Source organism: Acipenser ruthenus, chromosome 7, assembly GCF_902713425.1.
Source record: "Acipenser ruthenus chromosome 7, fAciRut3.2 maternal haplotype, whole genome shotgun sequence".
Taxonomy (NCBI): Eukaryota; Metazoa; Chordata; class Actinopteri; order Acipenseriformes; family Acipenseridae; genus Acipenser; species Acipenser ruthenus.
Window position 1 is genome coordinate 20,667,467 of NC_081195.1, and position 27,044 is coordinate 20,694,510.

Sequence of the window (27,044 nt, forward strand, 5' to 3'; positions counted from 1 at the left end):
CATTGCCATTGATTGGTACTCTGCTGTATAGGGGATTGAAGGCATATTTTCCTAATATGATCACATTAACAGGTTTCTGATAAAAACACGTTAAAGGGCGTATTTGCACATCCCTAATGTAAAACGGCAAAGTATACATTTACCTCTCTTAAAGCCTCAGCATAGGAGCTCATGTCTGTGAGAATAACCAGGACGTGTTTCTCGCATTGGTAAGCCAGATACTCCGCTGTAGTCAGCGCAAGGCGAGGGGTAATAATACGCTCAATGCTGTCAAAAGGAAGATCTTGATTAGAAGTAACTAATGACACAGATTGAACAATTTTGCAACAAAACTTGAAATAATAAAAATAAACTTAAATTTTATTGAGAGTTTGACAGCTACCTATGACCTTCACGACGTTTTGATTTCTTGGTATTACATTCAAGCACAATGCTAGACCAAATTGAATTGGCCCGTTTCTACACTGAGTTGTACTGTAAGCATCTGAATAGCTGTTTGGAAAAAAAAAAAATTATAAATACATTTTAAAAAGTTACTTACGTGGGGTCATTTGCAAGATTTAAGAACAAGCACACATTGTCCATGGAGCCATTTTCCTCAAAATCGGATTTAAAGAAGCGAGCGGTTTCCATATTAACCTGAAGCACAAGCAAATTCAAGGTCATAAACAATGCTTTACAGGAAATATTCCTTTCATTAAAAAAACACACACTATTCTGTGGTTTTCAGACCATGTTCTTTTCATCCAGGTGTAGCCCATTTATCCTGTCACAACAATGAGTTTCTCATTATTTAAAATTACATTTATATAAAATTTAAGCAATGATCGAATGTAAATAAATATGTACCAATACTGTAAACAGATCTAGGGTCTGCAATAATGATCTAAACACAGAATAAATACAGCCACCCTTTGCCTCCTATTATTAATACCCAAGTGCTGTTTTTCCACCTCGTGATTTACTGTACCTTTTATTAAAGTAATTGTAGCTAACATTGTAGTTCCATACATTGTCTCTGCTATGCACATCCATTCATTATAAAATATCTCAAATGTGCAGCTTTGAATTAAATATGTATTTTCTTTTTAAAATATAATATTAATACAACGCTTGCTTAAATAAATCTATGTTTGCAAGTTATGCTTTTAGACTTGCACTTAGACCCCTTGAGGGTGAAATGGTTCACTGTCTTCTTCATGTCAATAACCAATCAGCTGGTTCTCCTATTGACCGATATCCCTTCAACCAGTAACGTGCTTTCACCCAGAAGACACTGCTGTGGTGAAATGACCAAGAAAGTAAAGCAGCAACACACTTCCTGAAAGGGAAGGCAAGCAAACTGTAAATATTCTTTAACCTAGTGTAGTACCAGATCTCAAGCTTTAAAATGAAAAAAAAAAAAAAAAAAAAATCAAAAAAACACATGCATGCTATTTCTTTAAAAACACCCTATTTGAGATCTATGTAGCTAATGCAAACTGGGCAAGATTTATGAAATTATTTTGTTTGCTACAATTACTTTACCATCACTAAGAGATTGATTTTCAAGCTAAAACCCACCAGTAGAAGCCACAGCTGGATTTTTTTTATAACACTTGGGCAGTTATCCATTTAAAAATAAGTCTTATCCTAGTGAGGTACAGGTGGATAGATTTTTTTCTCTTTTTTGTAGGAATTTAGGAAAAAGTTACTGTGGCAGGGTGGCTGGGCGGTGACGTCACAGCAGAAGCAGGAACTAAAAACTGACACCAAATACTGCAGACCAAAGTAAATGAAAGATGCGGCGATGCCGTTTTTATTAAGCAAAAATAAATAAAAAGGTTTTAAACAAAAAAGACTTGCTCACAGAGCGAAATTAAATATTTTAAATAAAACAAATCACGAACACAAAATCCACACAGGTCAGGCTGGGCAATAGCCTTCACTGTTCCTGTATGTTTTCTTTTTAAGTTTCGGTTTTTCTCTCTGCTCGCTCTCTACACCCACCCCGAGTGCAGCGAGCTGAAGGCTTTTATATCGTGGCCGAGGGGTTTAACTAGCTGGTAATTAATCTATTAGCCCTCGGCCACAATCTGCACAAGTTTATTAACTCAACTGCTGTGGATGGGGCTTCCCATCCACGCTACTAAATAAAATAAAACACACGGCTACGCTGTAAATAGAATAATAAATCATAAAACAAAACAAATACAAAACAATAATCTGCACAGGGGCGGAGGGGGAAACCCCATTCAAAAAATAAATAAATACATTTAAAGCAGCAGGGCTTACTGCCGCCCTGCTACAGTTACATTTTGCAAAAATTCAATCATGGTTTTTAACATATTTCAATAAAAAATAAAAACTAATTTAAAAAATGGGAAAAGCTGGTTTAAAATAGTTAAAGCGGTGGTATTTGTATTCACCACTGTTTAGATCATTAAAATTAACCACTATCTGTCCCAGTGATGCTTTAAAGTTACCTCAACCAAATTAGTTGATAAACATATACATTCAATGCTTTAGCAATCTACACAAACCCTTAATTCTCTTCCTTTACTTACACCCATAGCAGCGAACACAATGGCAAAGTTATCAGCACTGTAATCCATGACATCTTTAGACTTTTTAACCAAGCCGGCTTGGCGGCAAATCTGGGCAGCAATCTGTCAAAACACAACAAAACACACAGATAAGCATTATTAGAGTATCAATAGCATTGAAAGAACATGGGTTTTAAAAAGCAAAATATGTTTATTTGTACAGGAAAGCCAAACTTGACCCATTATAAATAAGGAAGCCGGTTTGCTTGCACCTGAATCTACCTTTAAAGAATGGAGCATTACTGTTTCAAATGAAGTGTACAAAATGGTATACCGACAGAACAATGCAGTAAAAAGTGCCCCAGGAAATCATCTTTAAACGTGAACTTGGGATACTGCATTAAACTGGAGAGAACCTTTCAAATACCCCAGTAATTTCCAGACAGTCAGTCTCATCTTCACTGCAGAAAGACATACAAACCAAAACCAAAATCCTGACCTCGTAAATGGCACCCTCTTTAAATGATACAGTCAACTTGGTAAATTATAATGTTATTTTACCTCCCTAATCCTAATCATGCCTTAAATTAGCTCCTGGGGTGAGAGGCAGGACATAAGGAGAACCATCTGAACAGACTCAAATTATTACCACTCTCCTTCAAATCTTATCTTTCTCCATTGGAGAGGTAAAATTGGAAGTCGTCTGTGGTGTTCCACAGGGCTCCATGTTTGGTGACATTATCCGCAGACATAAAGTGAACGTCCATTGCTATGTTGATGATACCCAGCTATATTTGTCTCTAAATCCAGGAATTTCTTCTGCCTGGGTGTTATTAGCTACTTGCCTTACAGACATCAACTACGGGATGTCACAGAATTTTCTAATGTTGAATTCAGACAACACAGAGGTTATGCTTGTGGGATCACAGAACCAACTATAAGGAAATGTGGGATTACATGAGCTCGACCCTTGCAGTCTCTCATCAAAACTTAAACTAGAAATTAAGAGTTTGGGGGTCGTCTTTGACTAAAGACTAAAAACACACTTCTATAAAATGGCTCTTATCTTAGTGAGTTTTAATGTAACTTTAAAATTGCTGCTTTTATATTAGTATGAGTATACTGTTATTTAAATGGTCCGACTGTGGCAGTTCTATGTGTAACATGCAACCACAAAAGTATTGTGGTTTGTTCTTTTTTTCTACTATGTACTGTACAGTGATATTTTTGTATAAAAAAGCATTATATAAATGCAATAAATAAATAAATAAATAAATAAATAAATAAACAAACTACTATCGGGTCAAAGAGGTCATGGGTGGTCTCTTCAGTTTCCGGGAGACGTCCTACAGTCAACAATACAAGCTGCCTTGATTATTCACATCATTTGATTACATTTTGCAGTCATCAATGAATTTAGTTTTATCGAACAATTTTGGTCCGTTAATGCATTTAGCTACAGAATTATTATTTTAGTTACACTGAAATCGTATTGGATTGTGTTTGAATTTGAATAGTAAAGCAGGTTCAAAACACCAAGAATAATGCCTAATGTTTTGGGTGAAAAAAAAAATTTGCCAAGGAGTTGTCAATGTTAATTATCAGAATAATCAAAGCAATAAATCAAAAGATTAAATCAGTAGACAAGATTTCAGAAATACTAAAATAGACTGAAATACAATAAATGTCAAATTTGTGTTTATTTTAGTATTTCTAAATGCAGCACTATCAAAGTGTTTAATAGTTATGGATAAATCAAGATTGTTTCAAGAAATGTAGGCAGGAGTAGCTTATATTTTATTTGTTCCATTTAACAGCAGCAACATTTTACTTTTAAGGTGAACGCAAGTGAGCCCCCCCCCCCCCAGTAAGTTAGGGTGAAACCATCAAACTTAATTCACTTACAGTATCACCTGTGTTTAGACCCAATCTAAAAAGTATCTATCCGTGACTCTAGTAGACAGGGCAAGCAAGAGCCCTGTCCCCCCACCCCTACTAAAACAAACAACCCAGGCTATAAAAAGTAAAAATTAGCAACACCTCTCCCTCCCCCGCACCCCCTCCTGCTCCAACCCCTACACCCAGTGCATCCCCTACCAACTCACCCTCCTCTCCCCTCTCAGACTCTGACCTCTCCTCCCTGCTCCAGGGTCACAAACCCACCACGTGTGCCCTGGACCCCCTCCCCACTCACCTCTTTCAAGCTGCTGCTCCTGCTCTACTTCCCTTCATCTCCTCCCTTCAACACCTCTCTCCTTTCTGGTCTCTTTCCCTCTGCCTTCAAACAAGCCTCTATCACTCCCCTCCTCAAAAAACCTACCCTCGACCCCACCTCCCTCCAGAAATTAGGTACTCATCTCTTTCTCTGCCTCTCCCTGCTCCTCCTACCCCCACTGTCACCTCTCGCCGTAAGCTCCGCTCTCTCTCCCCCTCTGTCCTTTCCTCCACTGCTCTCTCTCACCTCCCTCCTATCGACTCCTTCTCACAACTCTCTGTAGACTCTGCTACCTCCACCCTCTTCTCCTCCCTCTGTCCCCTCACCTCCCGACCTGCCTCCCTCCCTCCTACCTTTCCTCTCCAAAACCCTCGAGCGGGCTGTACACCGCCAGCTCTCTTCTTTCCTGTCCAACCACTCCCTGCTCGACCCTCTCCAATCTGGCTTCCGCTCTGCTCACTCCACTGAAACCGCCCTCCTGTCTGTCACCAACTCACTAAGCTCTGCCCGAGCTGCCTCTCTCTCCTCTGTCCTAATTCTCCTCGACCTCTCTGCTGCCTTTGACACTGTCGATTACTCTATTCTACTATCCTCTCTCGCTGACCTGGGAATCTCTGACACTGCTCGGGCCTGGTTCTCCTCCTGCCTCTCCAACCGCACTTACCAGGTAATCTGCCGTGGAACAACCTCCACACCTCCTCATCCCACTTCTCTGATCTCTCTATCTCCATTCCTCTGAAATCTACCACACTCTCTACCTCCTCCTCATTATTATTATTATTATTTGTTTATTTAGCAGACGCCTTTATCCAAGGCGACTTACAGAGACTCGGGTGTGTGAACTATGCATCAGCTACATAGTCACTTACAACTACGTCCTCACCCAAAAGATGGAGCACAAGGAAGTTAAGCGACTTGCTCAGGGTCACACAATGAGTCAGTGGCTGAGCCGGGATTTGAACCGGGGACCTGCGGGTTACAAGCCCTTTTCTTTAACCACTGGACCACACAGCCTCCTCCTCAGCTAAGAACCTCGGAGTCACCCTGGACCCCTGCCTCTCTTATTCCCAGCACATCTCCACTCTGGCACGCACTTGCCAATTCTTCCTGAGCAACATATGAAGAATCCAACCCTTCCTCACCAACTACGCCACCCAGCTCCTGGTCCAGGCCATGGTACTCTCCCGCCTAGACTACTGCAACTCCTTCCTGGCTGGCCTCCCTGCATCCACCACCCATCCGGTCCAGCTCATCCAGAACTCTGCTGCCCGCCTGGTGTTCTCTCTGCCTCGCTTCTCCCACACAACCCCACTGCTCCGCTCACTCCACTGGCTCCCGATCACAGCTTGCATCCAGTTCTAGACTCTTGTACTAGCCTACAGATGCCTTGACCACACTGCAGCCAGCTACCTCTAGACCCTCATCTCTCCCTACACCCCCACTCGACCTCTCCGCTCCTCCTGCACTAGAAGACTGACTCTACATCCTTTGCCTCCAAAGCCCGCTCCTTCTCTACCCTCGCCCCGCAGTGGTGGAATTACCTTCCTACAGATGTCAGGACTGCCCAGTCCCTGACCACCTTCCGGCACCTCCTCAAGACTTACCTCTTCAGACAGCACCTGTAGAACTCCTCTTTTCCCTATGGACACTTTATCACTCATCCTTGAATGCGCTTTACTTGCTCTTATCTGCCCCCTATTTTACTGCATTTAATCCTGTACTTTACAGTACTGTAATCTATCAAGTGTTATTTAATCTGTATTATTTTGTATTTAATTATATCCTGATGTAACTATCACTGACACTGTTATCTGCTCCGTTATTGAATCGTATTTTGTCATACTTGTACTTGCTAGAACCAAAGTCATTGTATTTATCTTGCTCTTAATTGTATTATTACTTGTACTGTGATCCTTGAAATGTATTTTTGTTTACGACTGTAAGTCGCCCTGGATAAGGACGTCTGCTAATAAATAAATTAATAATAATAATAATAATAATAATAATAATAATAATAATAATCAAACGACAGCAACAGGTGCTCCCCGATGTCATCAGCAGATCTCCACCAAGTGAAAGGATCCAAGGACCAGGAGAGTGATCAGTTGAGGCGTCATGCAGCAGAGCCGACCTTCTTCATTGCATCAAGTTGCATTTCGCCAGCAGGAGAGGGAGAAAAACCGAAGGCCTGGGATGGGTCCGGGAGGTCGTGAGAATCCAGGAAGACTTGGGCGTCATCTGGGACTGGAATAGGTGTACCTCAGAGTTGTGGTTGAGCTTAAGGGCCGCGGAATAAATTAGAAACGCTTGCAGACCACGGGAACGGGCAAAAAAGTAATAGATCGAGAGAAGGCCTTGCGGCGCTGAGCTGTGAAGTTGCTATAATCCGGGAAGATTTTAAAGTTCCTTAGCCGCAGAATGAGAGGTGTCATTCCTGGCTACTTGAAGGATATGCTGGCAGTCTGAGTATTTTAAAGATTGAAAATGAGTGTGCAGGGCCTGTCTTGTTTTAACATGGTCAGAGTAAATACGGTGCGCCCGCATTATCTGAATGTCCATCCCAAACAGGGTAGGAAACAATGGAAGTGATCTGGTCAAAAAGTCGATGGTGTCTGCGCATTCAGCTCCCTCTTTCAAATCGATGAGGCGAAGGTTACTGCATTGACTTCTATCTTCCATATTCCCCAGCAGCCATCGCAGCGGCAGTCTCAATAACTCTATTTTCAATCTGAGAACGCATGTTCCAAGCATTGGTGTGTGTGTGTGACATGCAGGTCTCACTAATGACGGACAGGTCTAGATCCAGTTTACTTTTTGCCCCTTTAGAAGGAGAAGAGTGAGAGCTATGTCTCTTTTTCAACGAAGATGACATTCTTGGACAGTTCAGACATCAAACAGTATAGAAAACAGAAAGGTATGAAGGGATTAAGCCCTCCTTAAAAAGCAGGGAGAGACGAGGAGAAAAAAGTCTAAGCTCCATCGCTCTCACAGGTCACGTGATCCCCCAACTGCGAGACACATTCAAAGCATTTACAACAGCCTCTCTAATACCAACACATTGTTAATCCAAACTGGACAGGTCTCGGTACCAATAGATTGAAATCGTCTGAAGAACTTGGCCTAAGAAGCCACCGTAAGTTTTCTTACAACTAAAAAAGTGTGGGTGTTCTGTGTGTCATTTGCCCTATTTCAATGGCCAGCATGCAGCAGTGACATCACAATAATGACTGTGCTTAGCTTTGAATTCTGAGCTCCCCGCAGCAACAGCAAAAATAAATGACTTCATTATATCTATCATTATAAGTAAATGGTCAATTACATGTGGTATAAAGAGAAAGCACAATGGTTATTCATGGGCAACGGATAAATAGTCAAACAATGGTCTCAAAGAGCTTTACAAATTGAAAACAAAGTATTCATTTTAAACAAACTAACAAACAGTCATGGAATCACAATAAGAAAAAAATTATATTGGAAATTAGCAAACAAATGTGTATTCAAATTTCATTGATCAGAGATTGGGACACCACAGAATGCCAGTCATTGAGAAGAAAACAATATGAGGAAAACACTTTAACACAATGGACTTAGCCTTGACTGGTTTGTCAAGCACCGTTCAATAGCACAAAACACACAAACACACACACACACACACACACACACCATTAACAGTTTAAAGGCAGAAGAGGCTATATTGTTTTCAAAATTATAAGGCAGAACATTGGTAAGTCATGCTTAATACATATATTCTCCATCATGTCATGCATTAGAGTCAAATCAATTGATCTATATTAAAACAGGACCCTCTTGGTAATATTACATTTTTATTTTTTTATTTTTTTTTTACAGCCACTGAGACTTTGCACTACTAGCTATTACATTTATATAACTTACAGTAGATCCAAACTGACATAATTCAAGCCATGCTCAAATAATGTGAAAAAATTGGCACCCTTATGCGCTGTTCATGTCCGTCTCTCACTCTATAGGGTGAGCACAGTAACTACCATGACTTTGCACCTACCTTTTACCACAGACTTCTATCCTCCTATGTTTCAGATTGTATTTGGCTATTATCCGATAGGACCCTTTCAGTAAAGTAGAATCTGTCATATCTGATTTAATTGGTTCCAGGGGTCCATCGCATATGTAAAAACATCCTATCTCATGAGGGAGGCGTTATACTACATGGTAGTTGCTTTATTAACATTAGAAATTAACACCAAAGTACGATACTGCGGTAATTATTGCAAAACAAAGCAATGTAATACAGTATTTGGCAATTTACAAAATAGCATTTCCAAAAGGTGTTCTTACTGGCCTTTCTCAGTCTATGCCAAAGTAATCTGACAGGTTATCTTGCACCGTGCGTGCTAACCGGAGACAGAAACAACAAGAAAGCGAGCATACAAACACAAACAGTCTTTGGCGGTCAGAGAAAAAATGTGCTTCAGTTTTTAACCGGTAGACCAATTATATTAATCCCTTGCTTTCTTGTTTTCTTTTATTTAACATGGTTAGTGGGCAGTAAGCAATCAAGCAAGCAAGTAAAAATTGACACTGAATTGCCAATTTTTCTTTTTGTTTTTATGTGCAACTGAATCCCTTATGTTGCAGAAGGGATAACAATGTTAAGTGTTGAATCTGTAAAAAATAATTCACTGTTTGAGTGTCGTTAGTTTAAATAATCGTGAATAAAACAGACTACATCTTTTAGCTACAGATACAGTACAAAGAAAAAAAAATCGGAACAAATAACAGGGGCTCTATTTGCTGCTATTTTAGATCAGTTGAAGAGTCAGTTTCTTTCCTCAAATTTGTGAACAGAACAGCAACTGTTCTCTTGATGAAGCAGGTTTTTCAGAGGGAATGTTAAACTTGGAGGAATTAATCAGATTTCAAATTAATGAAGCAAAATACATCTGGAAAACAAAAACGAAAAAGAAGAAAAGACCAAGAAAATCTGGCATTTAGAAACCCATTAGCCACCAGGTGTGATGTTGTCAAGCACAGAAGATGAACTTAAAAATGGCAGGCAATGACCTTAGCTTTCACAGTTTCTAATGAAGTCAGCCTGAATGGCAATAGCATGTACTGGAAGAGAAGCATAAAAGCACCAATCTGCTCATAATGGATTTTAAGCTGACGCTGTTCACTTTAGTTTTTAAAATGAATGCAACTGCCTTAATACTGCAGATTCTTAAATTTTACTAAAGAAGCAAACTTTTGTGTTAGTACATCATATTTGTCAGTTTCCCCAATATACAAGTACTGATTTGCTATATTTAAGAAGTCAGCATCCTGCGATGACAAATTTAGGATTATTCTTTTTTTTACTTTTGTGTTCCGTACCACATCATGGATCGTTATTGCTGTTACCTGTTTGACAATGTGGGCAATAATCCTTACACCATCAGTGCACTTGAGCAACCATTTTGAAAAGAGCTTTGAAACAGATTTTAAAAAGTTGTCAGGGTGTTAACAATGAACAGAAATTACAGGTATGTTTTTTAAACAGTTGTATCAACACGTGGGGACTTACTCTTTAAGGACCTAAAGCTGGGGTGATGCATCAGATTGTTTGATTGCCATGAATGACCAATCCTGTGCGTTGCTTTTAATGTTTGTTTTACTACTAGCAAGCTGAATTAAAGCTTGCGTGTGACTGAGCTCTGCAGTGTTGAAGACTGTGCCTTTCCCAGGTACTGTAGCACAGGATGCAAACAAAACATCAGATTATAGCATAACAGATCTTGTGAATGTGAAATCTGACTGCAAACTGTCCTCTGCTACTTATATTTTGTTGAGAATTTAGCATAATGTGATGTAATTATAATACAAAATGATAGTTTTCAGTCATGTAGCTCATTGTACTACTGTATTATCTGCATCTACAAATGTACCGTTATTACTGCATTGGCATTGCCCCAGCCCTATAAGAACCTGCTATTTGAAATTAAAATCTGTGGCCATATATATATATACTCTCTCTCTCTAATTCTGTACACTGATTATATATATATATATATATATATATATATATTATATATTCGAACACAGCCCTAGTAATATATGTAGGGCTGAGTTCGAAGGTTTGTTCGCTAGCCAGGAATTCAAAGGTAGTTTTAATCCTTCAAAGGTTCTTTTTTTATTTTTTATTTTTTTATTTTCTGTTAACAGAAACCGTTTGACAATGTGTGAATACTATAAAATCACACATTAAAATGTCGCTCGCATGCAAAAATTGGATCTTTGGTTCCCTTTCAATTCGAAGATGGCCAACAACCAATATTTTTGGGATATGCCTGCCACAGGTCAGGTATTTACTGAGCATTTTATGTCAGTGCTGCCGATAGGCCCCTCCAGGGAGTGACGTCCGCAGTCCCACCTACTGCGGGAATAGTCACTCCGCGGAGATCACTTTCTCTTTTGCTTCTCACTCAGGTAGGTAACGGTAGGTATAAACTAACCTGTCCAGTTGTGTGATTGAGTTTTTCTGGAGTCCCCCTGCAATGTTATTGCTAGAAGTCGGCTTGTCTCTTCCCCAGAATCAGAAACTCGGCTTCTGAAGACTGAGCTATAAAACGCAGTGCAACTGCGCTCTGTTTAATCTTTTCTTTTCAACAGCCTACATCGCCTGGTGATTGCAGTCTGCTTTCCTAGCATTGCAGAGTTGCTGTTTTGTGTTTTTCTTCCTCTGCTATTTGCAGCTATAAATAAAAAAAAAGGAGAGAAAAAACAGTGACGCGTGGTTACTCCACCGGGACCCGGCTCTGCCAAAAAAAAATTAACAAAAAAACCCCTTCAGCTTCTGCTGTGTGTGTGTTTTCCACTGCCTTTGCAGCTTAAATAAATAAATAAATAAATAAATAAATAAATAAATAAACGTGTGCTTCCTCCACTGGGTCTGGTTCTACCTTGCCCCACTGTCGAGTAGACTCCACTGATTCATCGACCCACCCACCTCAGTGCGCTGGGTCTTACAAAAAAAAAAAATCTCTCTTTCTTTTTTCTTACTGTCTGTAGGCTGTACTCCATTCTGCTGTAAGCTACGCACTGCCCCAGTTGTGTGACTGCACACGGTCCAGACTAGACACCCATCCCAGTACCCTCGGTGCTTGTGCCCTAAGTGCTTTGGCGCCTCAGAGCCTCAGTGCTTCGGTGCCCTCGGAGCTTAGACGCTCCCTGCATTGGTGCCCTCAGTGCCTCACAATCTTGGTGCTTCGGGTCCCATGATGCTCAGATGCTCCCTGCACTGGTGCCCTCGGTGCCTTGGTGCTTTGGCACCCCAAAGCATCAGTACCTCAGTGCTTAAAATGCTCTCTGCATCGGTGCCCTCGGTGCCCAAGAGCCTCGGTGCTTCTCCACCCTTGGTGCTCAGATGCCCCCTGCATCGGTGCCCTCGGTGCCTCAGAGCCTCAGTGCTTGGCCGCTCCGTGCTTCGGTGCCTCGGTGCTTCACCCCGGCACGTCAATAACATGTCCAAATGTCACCCTTGTACGTCCTGCGGAGGGATGCTCCCCCCTCCGGACAAGCAACTCCTCTGTGTCCAGTGCCTGGACATACAGCATGCCTCCTCTGCGTTCTGCACAATCCTCCGCGTTCTGAACAATCTGCGCAACATCCCAGCCACGGACCCTGCACAGTAGACTCGCGGGGCCCTCTGTGGCGTTGGGAGCCCCGGCCTCCCCCTCTTCCATCTGCCCTCAAGTCCTTCGCAGAGCATTCCCTGCACGCAGGATCCAGCCCATCGATCTCGCAGCCGCTCAAAGTCTCCTTCAAGGAGCAGTAAAAGCAGGCAAGACACTTGCGGCATGCAAATAATATCTCTGAACTGAAGAGCCACATCTTGCCAGAGCAAGATGTGGCGATGAGCAAGGAAGAACAGGATGCGAATTCAATCGTGCCTTCCTGAGACGGTGGCTCCTTCCCAGAGGAAGAGACAGAGGCCCAAGAACTGACCCAGGGGACATGCCCCAGCTCTGAGGTTACCTCAGAGACTGGTGTTACCCTTCCCTCAAGCTCAGTTCGGGCCCTTATCAATCTTTATTTTATATAGTGCCTTTCATAGTGGATCACCATAACAACACGCTTTACAAGATGCAGTAACAAGAAAATCCATAATACTTTAAATAGAGAAATGCATAATACATGCTATACTGTAAAAAAAAAAAAAAAAAAATCCTTAATTATTATTATTAGTTTATTTAGCAGACGCCTTTATCCAAGGTGACTTACAGAGACTAGGGTGTGTGAACTATGCATCAGCTGCAGAGTCACTTACAACTACGTCTCACCCGAAAGACGGAGCACAAGGAGGTTAAGTGACTTGCTCAGGGTCACACAATAAGTCAGTGGTTGAGGTGGGATTTGAACCGGGGACCTCCTGGTTACAAGCCCTTTTCCTTAACCACTGGACCACACAGCCACATTAAATACAGTGGAAAGTAAATGAAATAGTAGCAGCAACACAGCACCTAATAGCAGATATCAGGCTTAAAGAGCATGGAAAGCAAGAGAGAACAGGTGGGTCTTGAGAGCTGAATTAAAGCGAGCGATGGTGGGAGCATCACACACCAAAGCTGGGAGAGAGTTCCAAAGAGTTAGAGCCATGAAGCTAAACAAGCGTTCTCCAAGTGCAGTGCACTTTTGCTTGGGGATAACAAACAGGCCAGACCTCAGCTTGCGGGCAGGGACAAAGCGGTCAGCAGGTTGAGGAGGTACTCGTGACCTGTGTGATGAAGGGTATTGTAGGTGAGCAGGAGAGTTTTGAAAATAAATCCTGAACTTTACAGCTAGCCAGTGCAGCTGGGCAAAAATGGGGGGTGACGTGATCGCGTTTGGAGCGAGCCTCCAAGTTCATCCAGGTTCCCTGGACGGCAGCGCCTGAACAGCACCAGCCCTGCACGGTGTTTCTGGATATTCTGGAGGAGGTACAGTCCTCTTAGCACCGACCGGCCTCGGCGCCGAATCTCTTGAAGCAAGCAGCCCCGCTGGCTTCCTTGGAAGGTGTAGGGGTGCTGGGCTTAGCGGAATTCCCGCCGGTGGATTCTACCATCATGGTCCTGGTGTGAGCCCCTCCGGTAGGAGGTCTGTCTAAGGACCCTGCATGCCCTAACGACCAATGCAGAATAACAGAGGCCCACCTTAAGGCAGCTTATGCAGCTGAAGCACAAATTAAGCACCTGGCCAACACGGCAGGTCTCCTCACGGCCTACCTGGATGGCATTTTGCAATCAGCGCCCCTCTCTGAACCAGTATCTTCGAAGCTGCGCTTGGTCTCGACATGCTGCTGCGAAGCCTGGCAGGCTTTACAGTGGCGCACAGACAGCTTTGACTGTCCCAGGCCAGGGTCCTGGATATGGACAAGTCTACCTTGCTGGATGCACCTGTCTCCCCTGGCCATACATTCGGGCCAGCAGTGGAGGAGACCCTGCAACGCTCCCACCAAGAACGGGAGCCATCACGGCAGGTGGCCTCAATGCTCCCTTCCCGTGCTCCGGTGCAGGAGAGGATGAGACGTTGGCGTCTGCTTGTGACACACTGTGACACGGATGGTTCCAATCCCTGCTGCACCATGTGGTGACCTGAGGCATCACCTTCAGGCTTCTAAGAGAATCTGGTTATCAAACCTTTGCCAGCTGTTGCAAGGCCACGCTACGCAAGGATCTCTTCAGTCAGGCGAGAGGCACTCAGAACCAGGCAGACTCCAACTATGGGTCTAGCCCCTAAAAGAGAAGACGATCAACAAACCTTGCAAGGTCGCATCACTCACATTCGCGGGTTCGATGCAAAAGAGAAAGTGATCTTCGCAGAGAGACTACTTAATCCCTCGGTAGGCGGGACGAGGACGTCACTCACCGGAGGGGCCTATCGGCAGCTCTGACATAAAATGCTCAGTAAGTACCTGACCTGTGGCAGGCATATCCCAAAAGTATTGGTTGTTGGTCATCTTCTCTTTCAGGGAACCAGGGTTACATCCGTAACCTAACAATCTGAATAATGCATACTACGTACACAAAAGTTGTTATTTTAAAATCCACTACCAAATCGTTACATGTCGCAACTCTATATGGCGCCGTTGCCGTGTATGGAGCAGGGTATAGTATGCAAAGCACTGGGGGGGTACCTATAGCGGTTGTAGTGCTTCACTAAAATATGTACCGATACCTAGTGTACAAGACAACGTAAGAGAAGTACTATGGTAGAGTATGTTTGAAACATACAAAATATAAGCTAACACTAATAATTTTAAATTTCGAAAACTGAGCACCATCCGCCCCTCCCCCTTCCAACTTGTGTTACCCAGAGGCAAACCTTTAATTTCTTCATTCGCCATCTCGACAGCAAAGCAAAACAGCAAATTGAAAAAAACATCTCTAAACCCCTCTCCTGTTTGGGATTTTTTTGTAAATGCCCAGACAACCAAAAACAAAGTTGAATGCAAACTGTGAAAGCGACTGTTGATGTATCATGGAGGCACAACAAATCTCCAGGGTCACTTGACAAGCCTAAGTTCATATTATTATTAATATTTTTAGTAGTAGTGAAATGTGACCGATTACCTGCTTGGAACAGTGACTGTTAAATAAAGCTTTGTTTTGCCTAAGTCTGCTGCAGTTGGTGCTGCTGCAACGCAAGCTTACTGTATATATTGCAAGCAATATCAATTACATGTATATAAACAATTTTTTATTTTATTGAAATTATAAAAACATGATTACTGTTCTATATAACATTTTTAAACTACATGTGAATATTTTATTCCATTTATATGGATTACCTGTAAAATAACAGGATTTTCAATTAAACAAGTAGCTATGGTGACATCACACAGACAGGATAATTAGAAAATAAGTTTACCACATCAACGCATCATATCTCATGATGTAAACTTACTTTCTAATCACCCTGTATATAAATGCATTTATAGGTACCAAACTGAGTTTTTTATCAGGTGAAATTCCAGATATGGCTTTCCATGTAACCTTCTCACCTCATTGTGTGGGAGACCTGCAGCAGAGAAGATGGGTATCTTCTGGCCTCTGGCAATACTGTTCATGCCATCGATTGCAGAGATACCAGTCTGAATCATCTCCTCTGGGTAGATACGGCATTGAGGATTGATAGGCTGACCTAACAGGGTTTTAAAACAACAATTCAAGACATTTGCTACTAAAATCCTGTAGTAAATGTGCTAAACATCCACTTACTTAAACAAACCCTAGGAAAGAAAAAGATGTCTGAACATGAAAAGTAAAAAAAAAGTGAGACACAGACAGACTTCACATACATAAAGATTGACACACTCAATAACCTGGGACATGTGGTTCTCTAGATATATGCAAAACTGTAACATGACATACAGACAAACAGCCTCCATGTAACCCGAGTGTGACGGGGTACTGCCCCGTCTTTATGATCAATGTTGGGACTGGCAGGGAGGGGGTTAAAATTCCTCCCTGCCAGAAAAACATGTGAGAATGTGGCTGGAGCCCTAATTGACTAATCAGTAATTATTGAATAATTGGGCTCCAGCCACAGGGGATAAAAGCCAGGGGAGAGGCCCTGGCTGGGAGAGGGAGTTGGAGAGTGGTAGAGAGAGTTCTGGAAGGAGTGTGTTTTGTTTGTGCTGGTTTTTTCTGTTCCAGTGAAGGCAACGCCCAGCCTGGAAACTTTATTTTGTGAGTTTTTGTTTTGTGTTTGTATTTTGTGTTTGAAACCTTTTTGTTTGGCCCTTGTGCCTATTTATTTTGTATTTTTGTTTATTAAAAACTTTATTTTTGAACTTTTAACTGTCTCTGAGTCTCAAACCTCGGTCCATCCTGTCACATTTGGTGTCAGAAACGGGAGAGCGCCACCTGGAGGCTCAGAGCAGTAATTTTTTTTTTTTTCTTTCTTGAATTTTGGGAGTTTTTTTTGGAAACTTGATTTAAATGGGGAAGAGCAGACAGCGGCAAAGGCAGGAGAAGCAGCAGCCGAAGAAATGTAGGCTGCTGCAACAACAGCCACCCCAGCTGGAGGACCCAGCCAGTCTTTTCCCCTGGTGCTCCTGGTGCGGGAAGGAGGATCATCAGTGGAGGTCCTGTCCAGATGGGCTACCAGCTGACTGGTGTGGGTACTGTGAGGTGGATGGCCACAACTGGGCAGGATGCCCCCACAATCGGGACCAGGAGCAGCTGCAAACCCCGTCCTCGGCAGCCACCCCACCACTTCCTACATCACCGCCTTCACCACCATCCCAGGAAATATGGGACTGGTTGATGCACCCTGAGGCAGACCTCTCCCACGACCTCCCCATAGTTGTCAACACGCTGTGGCGTCGAGATGGGGGGAGGTGGGAAAAGTGGGAGGAACAGCATCACCCGGCGTCCTTCGCAGAGCTGGCCCTGATGGTCATTAATTACCTGGCGGTAGATATGGGAGACGCCCCAATCATTCCAATAAAGAAGGTGGAGCTGTCGTCCCGAGAGCCAGAGAGGGGTGAGCCATCGTCCCGAGAGCCAGAGAGGGGTGAGCCATCGTCCCGAGAGCCAGAGAGGGGTGAGCCATCGTCCCGAGAGCCAGAGAGGGGTGAGCCTTTGTCCCGAGAGCCAGAAGGGGAGGAGCCGCTGTCCCGAGAGCCAGAAGGGGAGGAGCCGCTGTCCCGAGAGCCAGAGAGGGGTGAGCCGCCGTCCCGAGAGCCAGAAGGGGAGGAGCTGCCGTCCCGAGAGCCAGAAGGGGAGGAGCTGCTGTCCCGAGAGCCAGAAGGGGAGGAGCTGCCGCCCCGAGAGCCAGAAGGGGAGGAGCTGCCGTCCCGAGAGCCAGAAGGGGAGGAGCTGCCGTCCCGAGAGCCAGAAGGGGAGAAGCTGCCGTCCCGAGAGCCAGAAGGGGAGGAGCTGCCGTCCCGAGAGCCAGAGAGGGGTGAGCCGTCGTCCCGAGAGCCGGAAGGGGAGGAGCCGCCGTCCCGAGAGCCAGAATGGGGGCCGCTGCCGTCGCCCAGAGAGGGGGAGCCCGAATGTCCACAGCCCGAGAGGGAGGAGCCCGAATGTCCACAGCCCGAGAGGGAGGAGCCCGAACGTCCACAGCCCGAGAGGGAGGAGCCCGAACGTCCACAGCCCGAGGGGGAGGAGCCCGAGCGGGAGGAGTCGGTGCGTCCACGGCCCGAGCGGGAGGAGTCGGTGCGTCCACAGCCCGAGAGGGAGGAGTCGGTGCGTCCACGGCCCGAGAAGGGGAAGCCCACAGGCCTAGGGCTGAAGGGACCTGTAGGGGAAGAATACAGGCTGTTCCCGCCTCCGCCAGCAGAGGGAGACGAGTTGCCGTTCCCGCCTCCGCCAGCAGAGGGAGACGAGCTGACGTTCCCGCCTCCGCCAGCAGAGGGAGACGAGCTGCCGTTCCCGCCTCCGCCAGCAGAGGGAGACGAGCTGCCGTTCCCGCCTCCGCCAGCAGAGGGAGACGAGCTGCCGTTCCCGCCTCCGCCAGCAGAGGGAGACGAGCTGCCGTTCCCGCCTCCGCCAGCAGAGGGAGACGAGCTGCCGTTTCCGCCTCCGCCAGCAGAGGGAGACGAGCTGCCGTTCCCGCCTCCGCCAGCAGAGGGAGACGAGTTGCCGTTTCCGCCTCCGCCACCAGAGGGAGCCGGGCCGCCGTTCCCGTCTCCGCCACCAGAGGGAGCCGGGCCGCCGTTCCCGTCTCCGCCACCAGAGGGAGCCGGGCCGCCGTTCCCGTCTCCGCCACCAGAGGGAGCCGGGCCGCCGTTCCCGTCTCCGCCACCAGAGGGAGCCGGGCCGCCGTTCCCGTCTCCGCCACCAGAGGGAGCCGGGCTGCCGTTCCCGTCTCCGCCACCAGAGGGAGCCGGGCCGCCGTTCCCGTCTTCGCCTCCCGAGGGTCCGCTGCTGCTGCCGTCGCCTCCCGAGGGTCCGCTGCTGCTGCCGTCGCCTCCCGAGGGTCCGCTGCTGCTGCCGTCGCCTCCCGAGGGTCCGCTGCTGCTGCCGTCGCCTCCCGAGGGTCCGCTGCTGCTGCCGTCGCCTCCCGAGGGTCCGCTGCTGCTGCCGTCGCCTCCCGAGGGTCCGCTGCTGCTGCCGACGCCTCCCGAGGGTCCGCTGCTGCTGCCGTCGCCTGGGGTTGCCAGGGATCCTGCTTCGCCTGGGGTCGCTACACTATGGCCGGAGCCCCACGGAGGGGAGCTGCTGGCCACGAAGAATTGGGTGGTGCCGGACGTCCCACCATGGCCACCCCCATGGACACTGTGCTTCCCCCTCTTCCGGGACTGAGACTGAGGGGGGAGGTGGCCATTTAGGCCATGTTGTGCTTGGCACAAGGGGGGGGATATGTGACGGGGTACTGCCCCGTCTTTATGATCAATGTTGGGACTGGCAGGGAGGGGGTTAAAATTCCTCCCTGCCAGAAAAACATGTGAGAATGTGGCTGGAGCCCTAATTGACTAATCAGTAATTATTGAATAATTGGGCTCCAGCCACAGGGGATAAAAGCCAGGGGAGAGGCCCTGGCTGGGAGAGGGAGTTGGAGAGTGGTAGAGAGAGTTCTGGAAGGAGTGTGTTTTGTTTGTGCTGGTTTTTTCTGTTCCAGTGAAGGCAACGCCCAGCCTGGAAACTTTATTTTGTGAGTTTTTGTTTTGTGTTTGTATTTTGTGTTTGAAACCTTTTTGTTTGGCCCTTGTGCCTATTTATTTTGTATTTTTGTTTATTAAAAACTTTATTTTTGAACTTTTAACTGTCTCTGAGTCTCAAACCTCGGTCCATCCTGTCACACCGAGATTATGATACATTCTATAACTTGTGCTAAAGAAGGTCCTTAGCCAGTCATGTGACAATTGGACAAATGCTTCTCTAGATATATGAAAACCTTGAAAATGATATACAGAAAGAGAGATGGATAGACAGACAAAGAGCCTCCAAATAACACGACAGCGGGATATAACAAAAGAAACATCATTCATGCAGGTTTGACTACATCCTAAAGGACACATATGATGGTTTTTAAATAGTCACCAAGCTGTAGATCATTGAAGTTTGACATTACAAATATACCTATTTATATCTGACGGCTCAACGGTTTAGAATTCAGGAACTCATTGCCCAAAAGCATTTTGAACAAGCATCATCTCAATTTTTAAAAAAATGATGTACAAAGTACTCTTCTAGTGACAAACAACACAATGGAATTAAATCAAGGCTGCATTATAATGCTGGCTACACTGTGTGCATATTCATAAGGCGATAAACAGAATTTATAAGGTCACTAGTGGTCTACACAATGTGGTTGGATTAATAGAAGATGCAGGAAATGTGATTGGCAAGGGTCGTGAAATTGGTTCAGTTCAGACACTAAAGTTTAACCTGTAATTGAAAACAGAAATGGAATTCTATTTACTTTTGCACTGAATATGTCCGTTTAAATATTTAATGGATGCGTCTGATGTTAGTAGCAAAGAATTTATTTTCCTCAGGTCACAGTTCAACAAACATTTCATGCGTATACATGAAATTTAGGATACAGCAAAGGAAACATTTCTAAAATGCACGTCACAAGTCAAATTGGGTGATCATATTTGAAGGCCAAAGAAATATTTCAATGCCTTCACATGGGGTTCCAAGTATTTTTTTACAGGACGTCTCAATTTTTGGAAATGTGGATTTTAGAGTTACCATGTACTAGGATTACTGCTATTCAATAAGCAGTAGAACCCAAAGAAGAGGGCTTTACCGTCTGTAAGGCCCGCCTCATGTCATTAAATGCCCAAAGCTGAAGACCCACCTGAGGGTTCTGTTGCTATTAGAAAATAGCTGCGTTAAAAAAAAAAAATCTACATTTAAAGTTTTTCTATTTGCTGTTTTCGTGATTTTATATTGTACTAGTTTTAATAAAGTTGTCCTCAATACTCCATGAGTAATGTAGTTTGCTTACAATTCCATGCATGGTGTGGAAGACTTTAGGCTTTACTATCCCAGTTGAAATGGTTAATAGTAAAATGTATCAGCGGAAGTTATTTATTTTATTTTTTTTGTCAATATCTAGCAGCCTAAATGTGTAATACTGATCGTGCTGTTTGTTCAATAACTTGTTCAGTCCGTTCATAAAGTTTATTCAAAGCCTCCTGGCTTTGTTAGAGAAGAGTGCACAGTGCGTGTTGTTGTTGTTGTTGTTGTTATTATTATGACATGCTGAAATAAAGTTGCTGAAATTAAAATCAGTGTGCATTAAGTTGTTTGATTTCTACAATTTGTCACTCAAACCGGAGACTAGTTGCTATTGCTGTTGTGGTTACTGTATTGCTACCGACAGCAAATACTATTCTTTAGTGCTGCACTACATTTAAATAGATAGAAATTATTGGGTAGCGAGAAAGCAGACTTTAGTCTACATTGAAAGACAGCATTCAGAGGGCATGTATGGGATTTTCTTTCATCAAGCAGAATAAATTACATAAATTAATGTTGCATTTACATATTTTCTAGCAGATTGATTTGAAATAGAGATTAAACATAGTTTGAAAGACAGCATGTATCCTTTACCAGAGATTAGGGACCTCATATTGAACAATCAGGTTAAAGGAAATCTCTAATTAAATTTCTAAATTCTAGTGAATGGGTGAAATTAACCTACAAATAAAGATAGAATATATTTAGTACACTGCTGAGTGTTCTGTCATACCCATGATATCCAGAAAGTCTTCAGCCAACACAGTGGGTCCTCTGTCAATAGGTTTACCAGAGCCATTGAATACTCGACCTGGAAAAAACAGGACTCCTTAATATCAAGCTCTTCAGAAAGATGGTAAACCAGTTAGAAAACGGTCCAGGGTTAAGAATTCCTATTCCAGACAATCACAAGCAACTGACATTTTCATATATACAGTAGGTCGTACTTTATTTGTTATAATTAGCTGTAAACAAATTGATGAATTTCTATACAGGGTGATTCATGCAACATTGTCCAAGCATCTCAAAACTGGAGGGTACGGGGAGGTGAGGGATGATACGCAAAGAAAACATGTCCAAGACAGAAACACTCTGACGTACCATTTGGTCACCAGAAAGTTGTGCAGATTATTAATCACATTAATATTACATTTGTATATAGTTTTTTTTCATCGTGGCACAATTTTCTAGAATTTGAAGATTTTTTTTCTTCCCCCTCAAAATAAAAGGTAAATAAATCATTTGCTTCTGCTGATTTTGCCTGTTGGTTTCTTCAGCTGTTCTGAGGTGAAGATTTTTTTATTAAGTTTGCATTTATTAAGTATGGCACAGTCTTATTATCTTACAGTGGGCTGCACTGCAATTGTAAACAGTAAGGCTATACAGTTTGTAGTTTTTACTGATGTAAAATACAGGTGTTAATAGTTAGTGTAAAAATATTAAGCATTTTGAATTTTGCCTAAATGTTTACCCACTGTCAAAAATATGCAGATCAAATATAGGTGTTGGGCTTAATGTTTACATAGTAGTAAGTGTACAGGGTAGGCAAATCAGTATTTCTGCACTGTTTTTTACTTGTATAATTAAATACGTATACACATATACCCATATGCCCTGGATAAGGGCGTCTGCTAAGAAATAAATAATAACACAAATATATGCAAACGCCATATTTAAACTATATTATGTTTTAATATACTTTATATCTCACTGCTAATAAACAACATATTGAAGATTGTTTAAAGGTGCTGCTAACATTATGGGTGGGAAAATGATCTTAATGAGCAAAACTGCACACATGGGCCTACATGGGATTCGATATTATAGCTGAATTAGTTAAGACTAACACTGGGGCTCAGATTATTACATTTATAGGTAAAAAGGTAGGAAAACTATCACATTTAACAGAGATCAGCAACAATTAAAAGCATGACATTGCTATTCTGTCATAAGGGGAAACTACCATCTGCAATTGGGCTTTATTCACACAGCTACAGGCAACACACTGTGAAAAGAACCTGGATTCTCAATACATGACTTCATGGTCCGCTATACAAAGATGTGTTTAAGCAAGCATCCTTCTGTTTAATGGTCAACTTACCAAGCATGTCCTCTGATACAGGCGAGCGAAGGATGTCACCTGTAAACTCACAGGCTGTTTTCTTAGCATCGATACCTGATGTCCCCTCAAATACCTGGGGAAAAAGAAGAGGTCATCATATTTTTTCAACTTTAACAAAAATAAAGGTCGTAGCATTGTGTAATCAACAATGAAAATTTTTTTAAAGAAACAGGTTTTAAATGGAGACATGGTTATTTGAAATTAAGCCAATGTCAGGATATGGACTTCAGATAACTATTTGCAGAAAGTATAATCTTTTTTTAAATGTATGTCTTAGAAAAAGAAAGAAAAAATATTACATTATAATTATTTCATACTTATTTTTCAAGGGTTGTTGTTGAAACTGTGGATTATATGCAGACAAATATTATATAAAAAAAAAAAAACTAATCTCTGATATCCAGTTTTGATGCGTTATATAATTATAGCAGTACGTCCCTGTATGTTTAGGAAAATGATTTTTGAATTTACAATAAATGGTCAAGCTGTCCAAATACAAGTGTTTCAAAAGCAATGTTGGATATTTAGAATGATGCAATTATGTTATCAAAAACAGTTTAAAGATAATACATGAAACTCTGGCATGCTGTAAACCAGGGGTCGGGAACCTACGGCTCGCGAGCCATATATGGCTCTTTTCAGGATTTTATATGGCTCTTCAATTTTCAAATGTTGACTGAAAATACAGCCTCGAACATGATGATAATTATTTTTAAACTATTAGCATACTTGATTAATGCATAATTATGAATGCATAAAATTAAATAAAATATGTTCAAAATATTTAGGTATTGCAGCTTAATATGATTCACAGCGGCGTTTGGCCTGTAGCTAGCCTACCTTTCAGAGAGCTGAATTTTAATTGGATGACGTAGTTATGCCTGCATCATGTCCAGGTCAAGTTAAACAACTAGCTAGCTAAATTAAAAATCATCAACGAGAACAAGATGGCGAAAAGAAAAAAAGACGACGATTACCGTTCATTCCAGCCCGAATGGACGGATCAATTTGCATTTGTGGAGAAGTCAGTGTGTCTCATTTGTAATGAAGGTATTGCGTCGGTCAAAAAGTCAAATGTTAAGAGACATTTTGAGACGCACCATGCAGCATTCGCCGCAAAATATCCCGATGGGGAATGCAGGAAAAAAGCTTGCGCTGAGCTTCAACGGAGAATGCAAACCGGACAGCAGCAGCTGCTGGCATGGACTAACAAAGGCGGGAATCTGAATTCTGCGAGCTTTGCTGGCGCTCTGGAGATTGTACAGAACGGGAAACCATTTACAGATGGGGAGTACATTAAGGGCTGCATGCTCAGTGTGGCTAAAGAACTGTTTAACGACCTCCCAAACAAGGATAAAATTATCCAAAAAATCGAAGACATGCCTTTGTAAGCAAGAACTATTCATGATTGGGCACTCATGATGGCTCGCCAGATAGAGGAGATGCAGATCAACGACATCAGTTCAGGTAGTCACTTTTCTCTTTCCTTGGATGAGTCTACCGACGTGAGCAATGTAGCACAGCTAAGCATAGTCGGGCGGTATGTGACAGGTGATACAGTGCATGAAGAGTCTTGCTGTTTTGCCGATGAAAGATACAACTAGAGGCGAGGATGTGTTGAAATCTCTGATGGACTTTGCTACAGAGAAAAAGCTACCACTGGATAAACTTATATCCGTGTGTACTGATGGAGCATCCAGTATGTTCGGGAAACATAAAGGATTCGTTGCTCTTCTGTGTGAGCAAGTGAAGCGGCCCATCTTAAACTTTCATTGCATTGTGCATCAAGAGGCACTGTGTGCTCAGTCGTGTGGAGAGGAACTTCGAAGCGATGTCATTGGTCGTTCGCATTGTGAACTTCATTGTGGCCCGAGCTTTGAATGATCGCCAGTTTATGGGAGTAATTATCCAGGGCTGCTACTGCACAGCAATGTTTGATGGTTATCCAGGGGAAAAGTGCTCGACCGCTTTGCTGCCTGTTTAAACGAAGTGAGGGCATTTCTGGAAATGAAAGGAAATGTTCATCCCGAGCTCACTGACATTGAGTGGCTCCTGAAGTTTCATTACCTGGTGGATATTACATGTCATTTGAACCACCTCAATGTGAAAATGCAAGGCATTGGAAACACAATCTTGTCCCTGCAACAGGCAGTGTTTGCATTTGAAACAAAGCTGGAGCTGTTTATCAGGGACATTGAAAGTGGCCGTCTCCTGCACTTCGAAACATTGCGAGCGTACAGATAGGATTGCTTAGCGAGGGACCTGCTCATCATTTCGACCTGAGGCAGCTCGCAGCCTTCACGTCTGATTTACTGATGTCATTCAAATCACGTTTTGCGGACTTCCGCAGACATGCCGATTTGTTCAAAGTCATAACTCAGCCACATGCGTGCACAGTGGACGCACAAAACCTGAGTGTCATCCCTTGCATCTCCATTGGAGATTTTGAGCTGAAAGCTGCTGAACTGAAGGTGTCGGATATGTGGGTGTCAACATTTTTCACTTTTAATTCCAAACTGGAAAGCCTCGCTCATCAGCGGGCAGAACTGGCAAAGCAACATAAGTGGGCAGATATGAGAAAACTCCAACGCGAAGACAATCTCATCCTGAAAACCTGGAATGAACTTCCAGCCACTTTCAGCACAATGCATCGTGTCAGTGTTGCCGTGCTGACAATGTTTGGCTCAACATACACATGCGAGCAGTCCTTTTCACATCTGAACAACATCAAAACAAACCTGCGCTCAAGGTTAACGGATGAAAGCCTGAATGCCTGCATGAAGATGAATCTCACCAGTTATGACCCCAACTACAAAGCACTCAGCAAAACGATGCAGCAACAGAAATCTCATTACTGTAAGTAGGGTGCAATGCACTTATTGTTAATCACTTGTTTATGATGCCCGTTTCTCAACTTTTGTGGTGTCTTAGGAGTGCTAGAAATCAGCACTGTCAGTGAAGAAAATATAGTGCTTTTTATGTAGTATTGTGTGTAGTAGCCTACAGTTAGCTAGGGTGTCACTGAGTGAAAAAAGCAGCGTTATTGCCACCTACTGGTGTTGTACTGTATATAACTACCAGAACTACTAACAGCGCAAGTCTTATATTACTGCTGTTGTTATTACTTAAAAATTCGCAAATATTTCTAATACACGAGTGTAAACTTTGCTGTGGCTCTTTTGAAAAATTTCTCTCAATTTTTGTTTGTTTGGCTCTTCTAGGTAAAAAGGTTCCCGACCCCTGCTGTAAACGGTATGTGCTTGAAACAATTATAATACTGGATATCCAAAGCTGTTCTGTTTATATAGGCTTACCTGGACTACGGCTTTGGAGCCACTGACTTCCAACACTTGTCCACTCCTCTTGGTGCCATCAGGCAGGGTCAAGTGAACAATCTCTGCATACTTGGGGAACTAAAGATACAATAAAACGAGTGAACACAAATAATAGCACTGCGGCTTGCAATCAGGATTTAAATCCTGTGTGAGCCAAGAGCTGATATTGGCTTGGGACCTACGGAGGGGCACTACATCGTCCTTTGAGATCCCGCAGGGTTAGGGAGGAAAAATGTCTGGGGATTGACTACCTTCATTGACCGCTAGTGGTCAGGCACCAGATGAGTCCAGGCAGAGTTCCCTGACTGAGCCCTTGCCTTCTGTAGCTTGGTAAGATCCATTGCTTAGGTTCACCAGGTAAAAAACAGCTAATTGGCTAGACACAAGAAACAGGGCTCATCTGGGCTACAGCGGTGAATAAACTTTCAAATTGGTAAACAAATTGGCTAAAGCAATAGATTATGCAAATATCTTCAAGAAATTAAACTATTGTGATCTTCTTGTATTAAATTGTTGGCTATTTGATCTATCCTAGCAGCTAAAACCTTAGTTACAATTGAGTAATTTACACTTATCAAATGGATTGGGTGGTAATCAGATACATCTGTGCTAGATTTTCCTGTTTCAAGGATAAATTGTGGGTTTAGATTTATACAAGTATGAATGCTAAAGTTATACATTTCAGAATATGTTTTTAATTATAAGATTGCATGTACGTTATTTCAAAATGTAATAAAACATTTTAAAATGAAAATAAAAAAATATTTCAAGGCTTGAAACTCGCACTTTACCCAGTCATGTATGTAATTGAATGACTAGGTGCCAGGAGTTTGAATTAGGGCCCTGGTAAAATTTTATTAAATGGATTGTAGGTATCACAACACAAATTAGTCATACCCGAGTCTGTGGGCTTACTGATAGGAGTTGTTC

General features: G+C 43.2%; 1 protein-coding gene across 1 annotated transcript in view; it reads right to left on the minus strand.

The window, feature by feature from the left end:
* Positions 1–27,044, minus strand: part of LOC117416080 (V-type proton ATPase subunit B, brain isoform-like) — a 69,152-nt gene that overhangs the window by 27,193 nt on the left and 14,915 nt on the right. Inside the window, exons 3-9 of the mRNA XM_034027123.3 lie at positions 26,094–26,192; positions 22,759–22,852; positions 21,391–21,468; positions 15,737–15,876; positions 2,547–2,648; positions 542–639; positions 144–267 (exon numbers count right to left, since the gene is read on the minus strand). Of these exons, the coding sequence (XP_033883014.1) occupies positions 144–267; positions 542–639; positions 2,547–2,648; positions 15,737–15,876; positions 21,391–21,468; positions 22,759–22,852; positions 26,094–26,192 (735 nt within the window). The remainder of the gene's footprint in view (positions 1–143; positions 268–541; positions 640–2,546; positions 2,649–15,736; positions 15,877–21,390; positions 21,469–22,758; positions 22,853–26,093; positions 26,193–27,044) is intronic.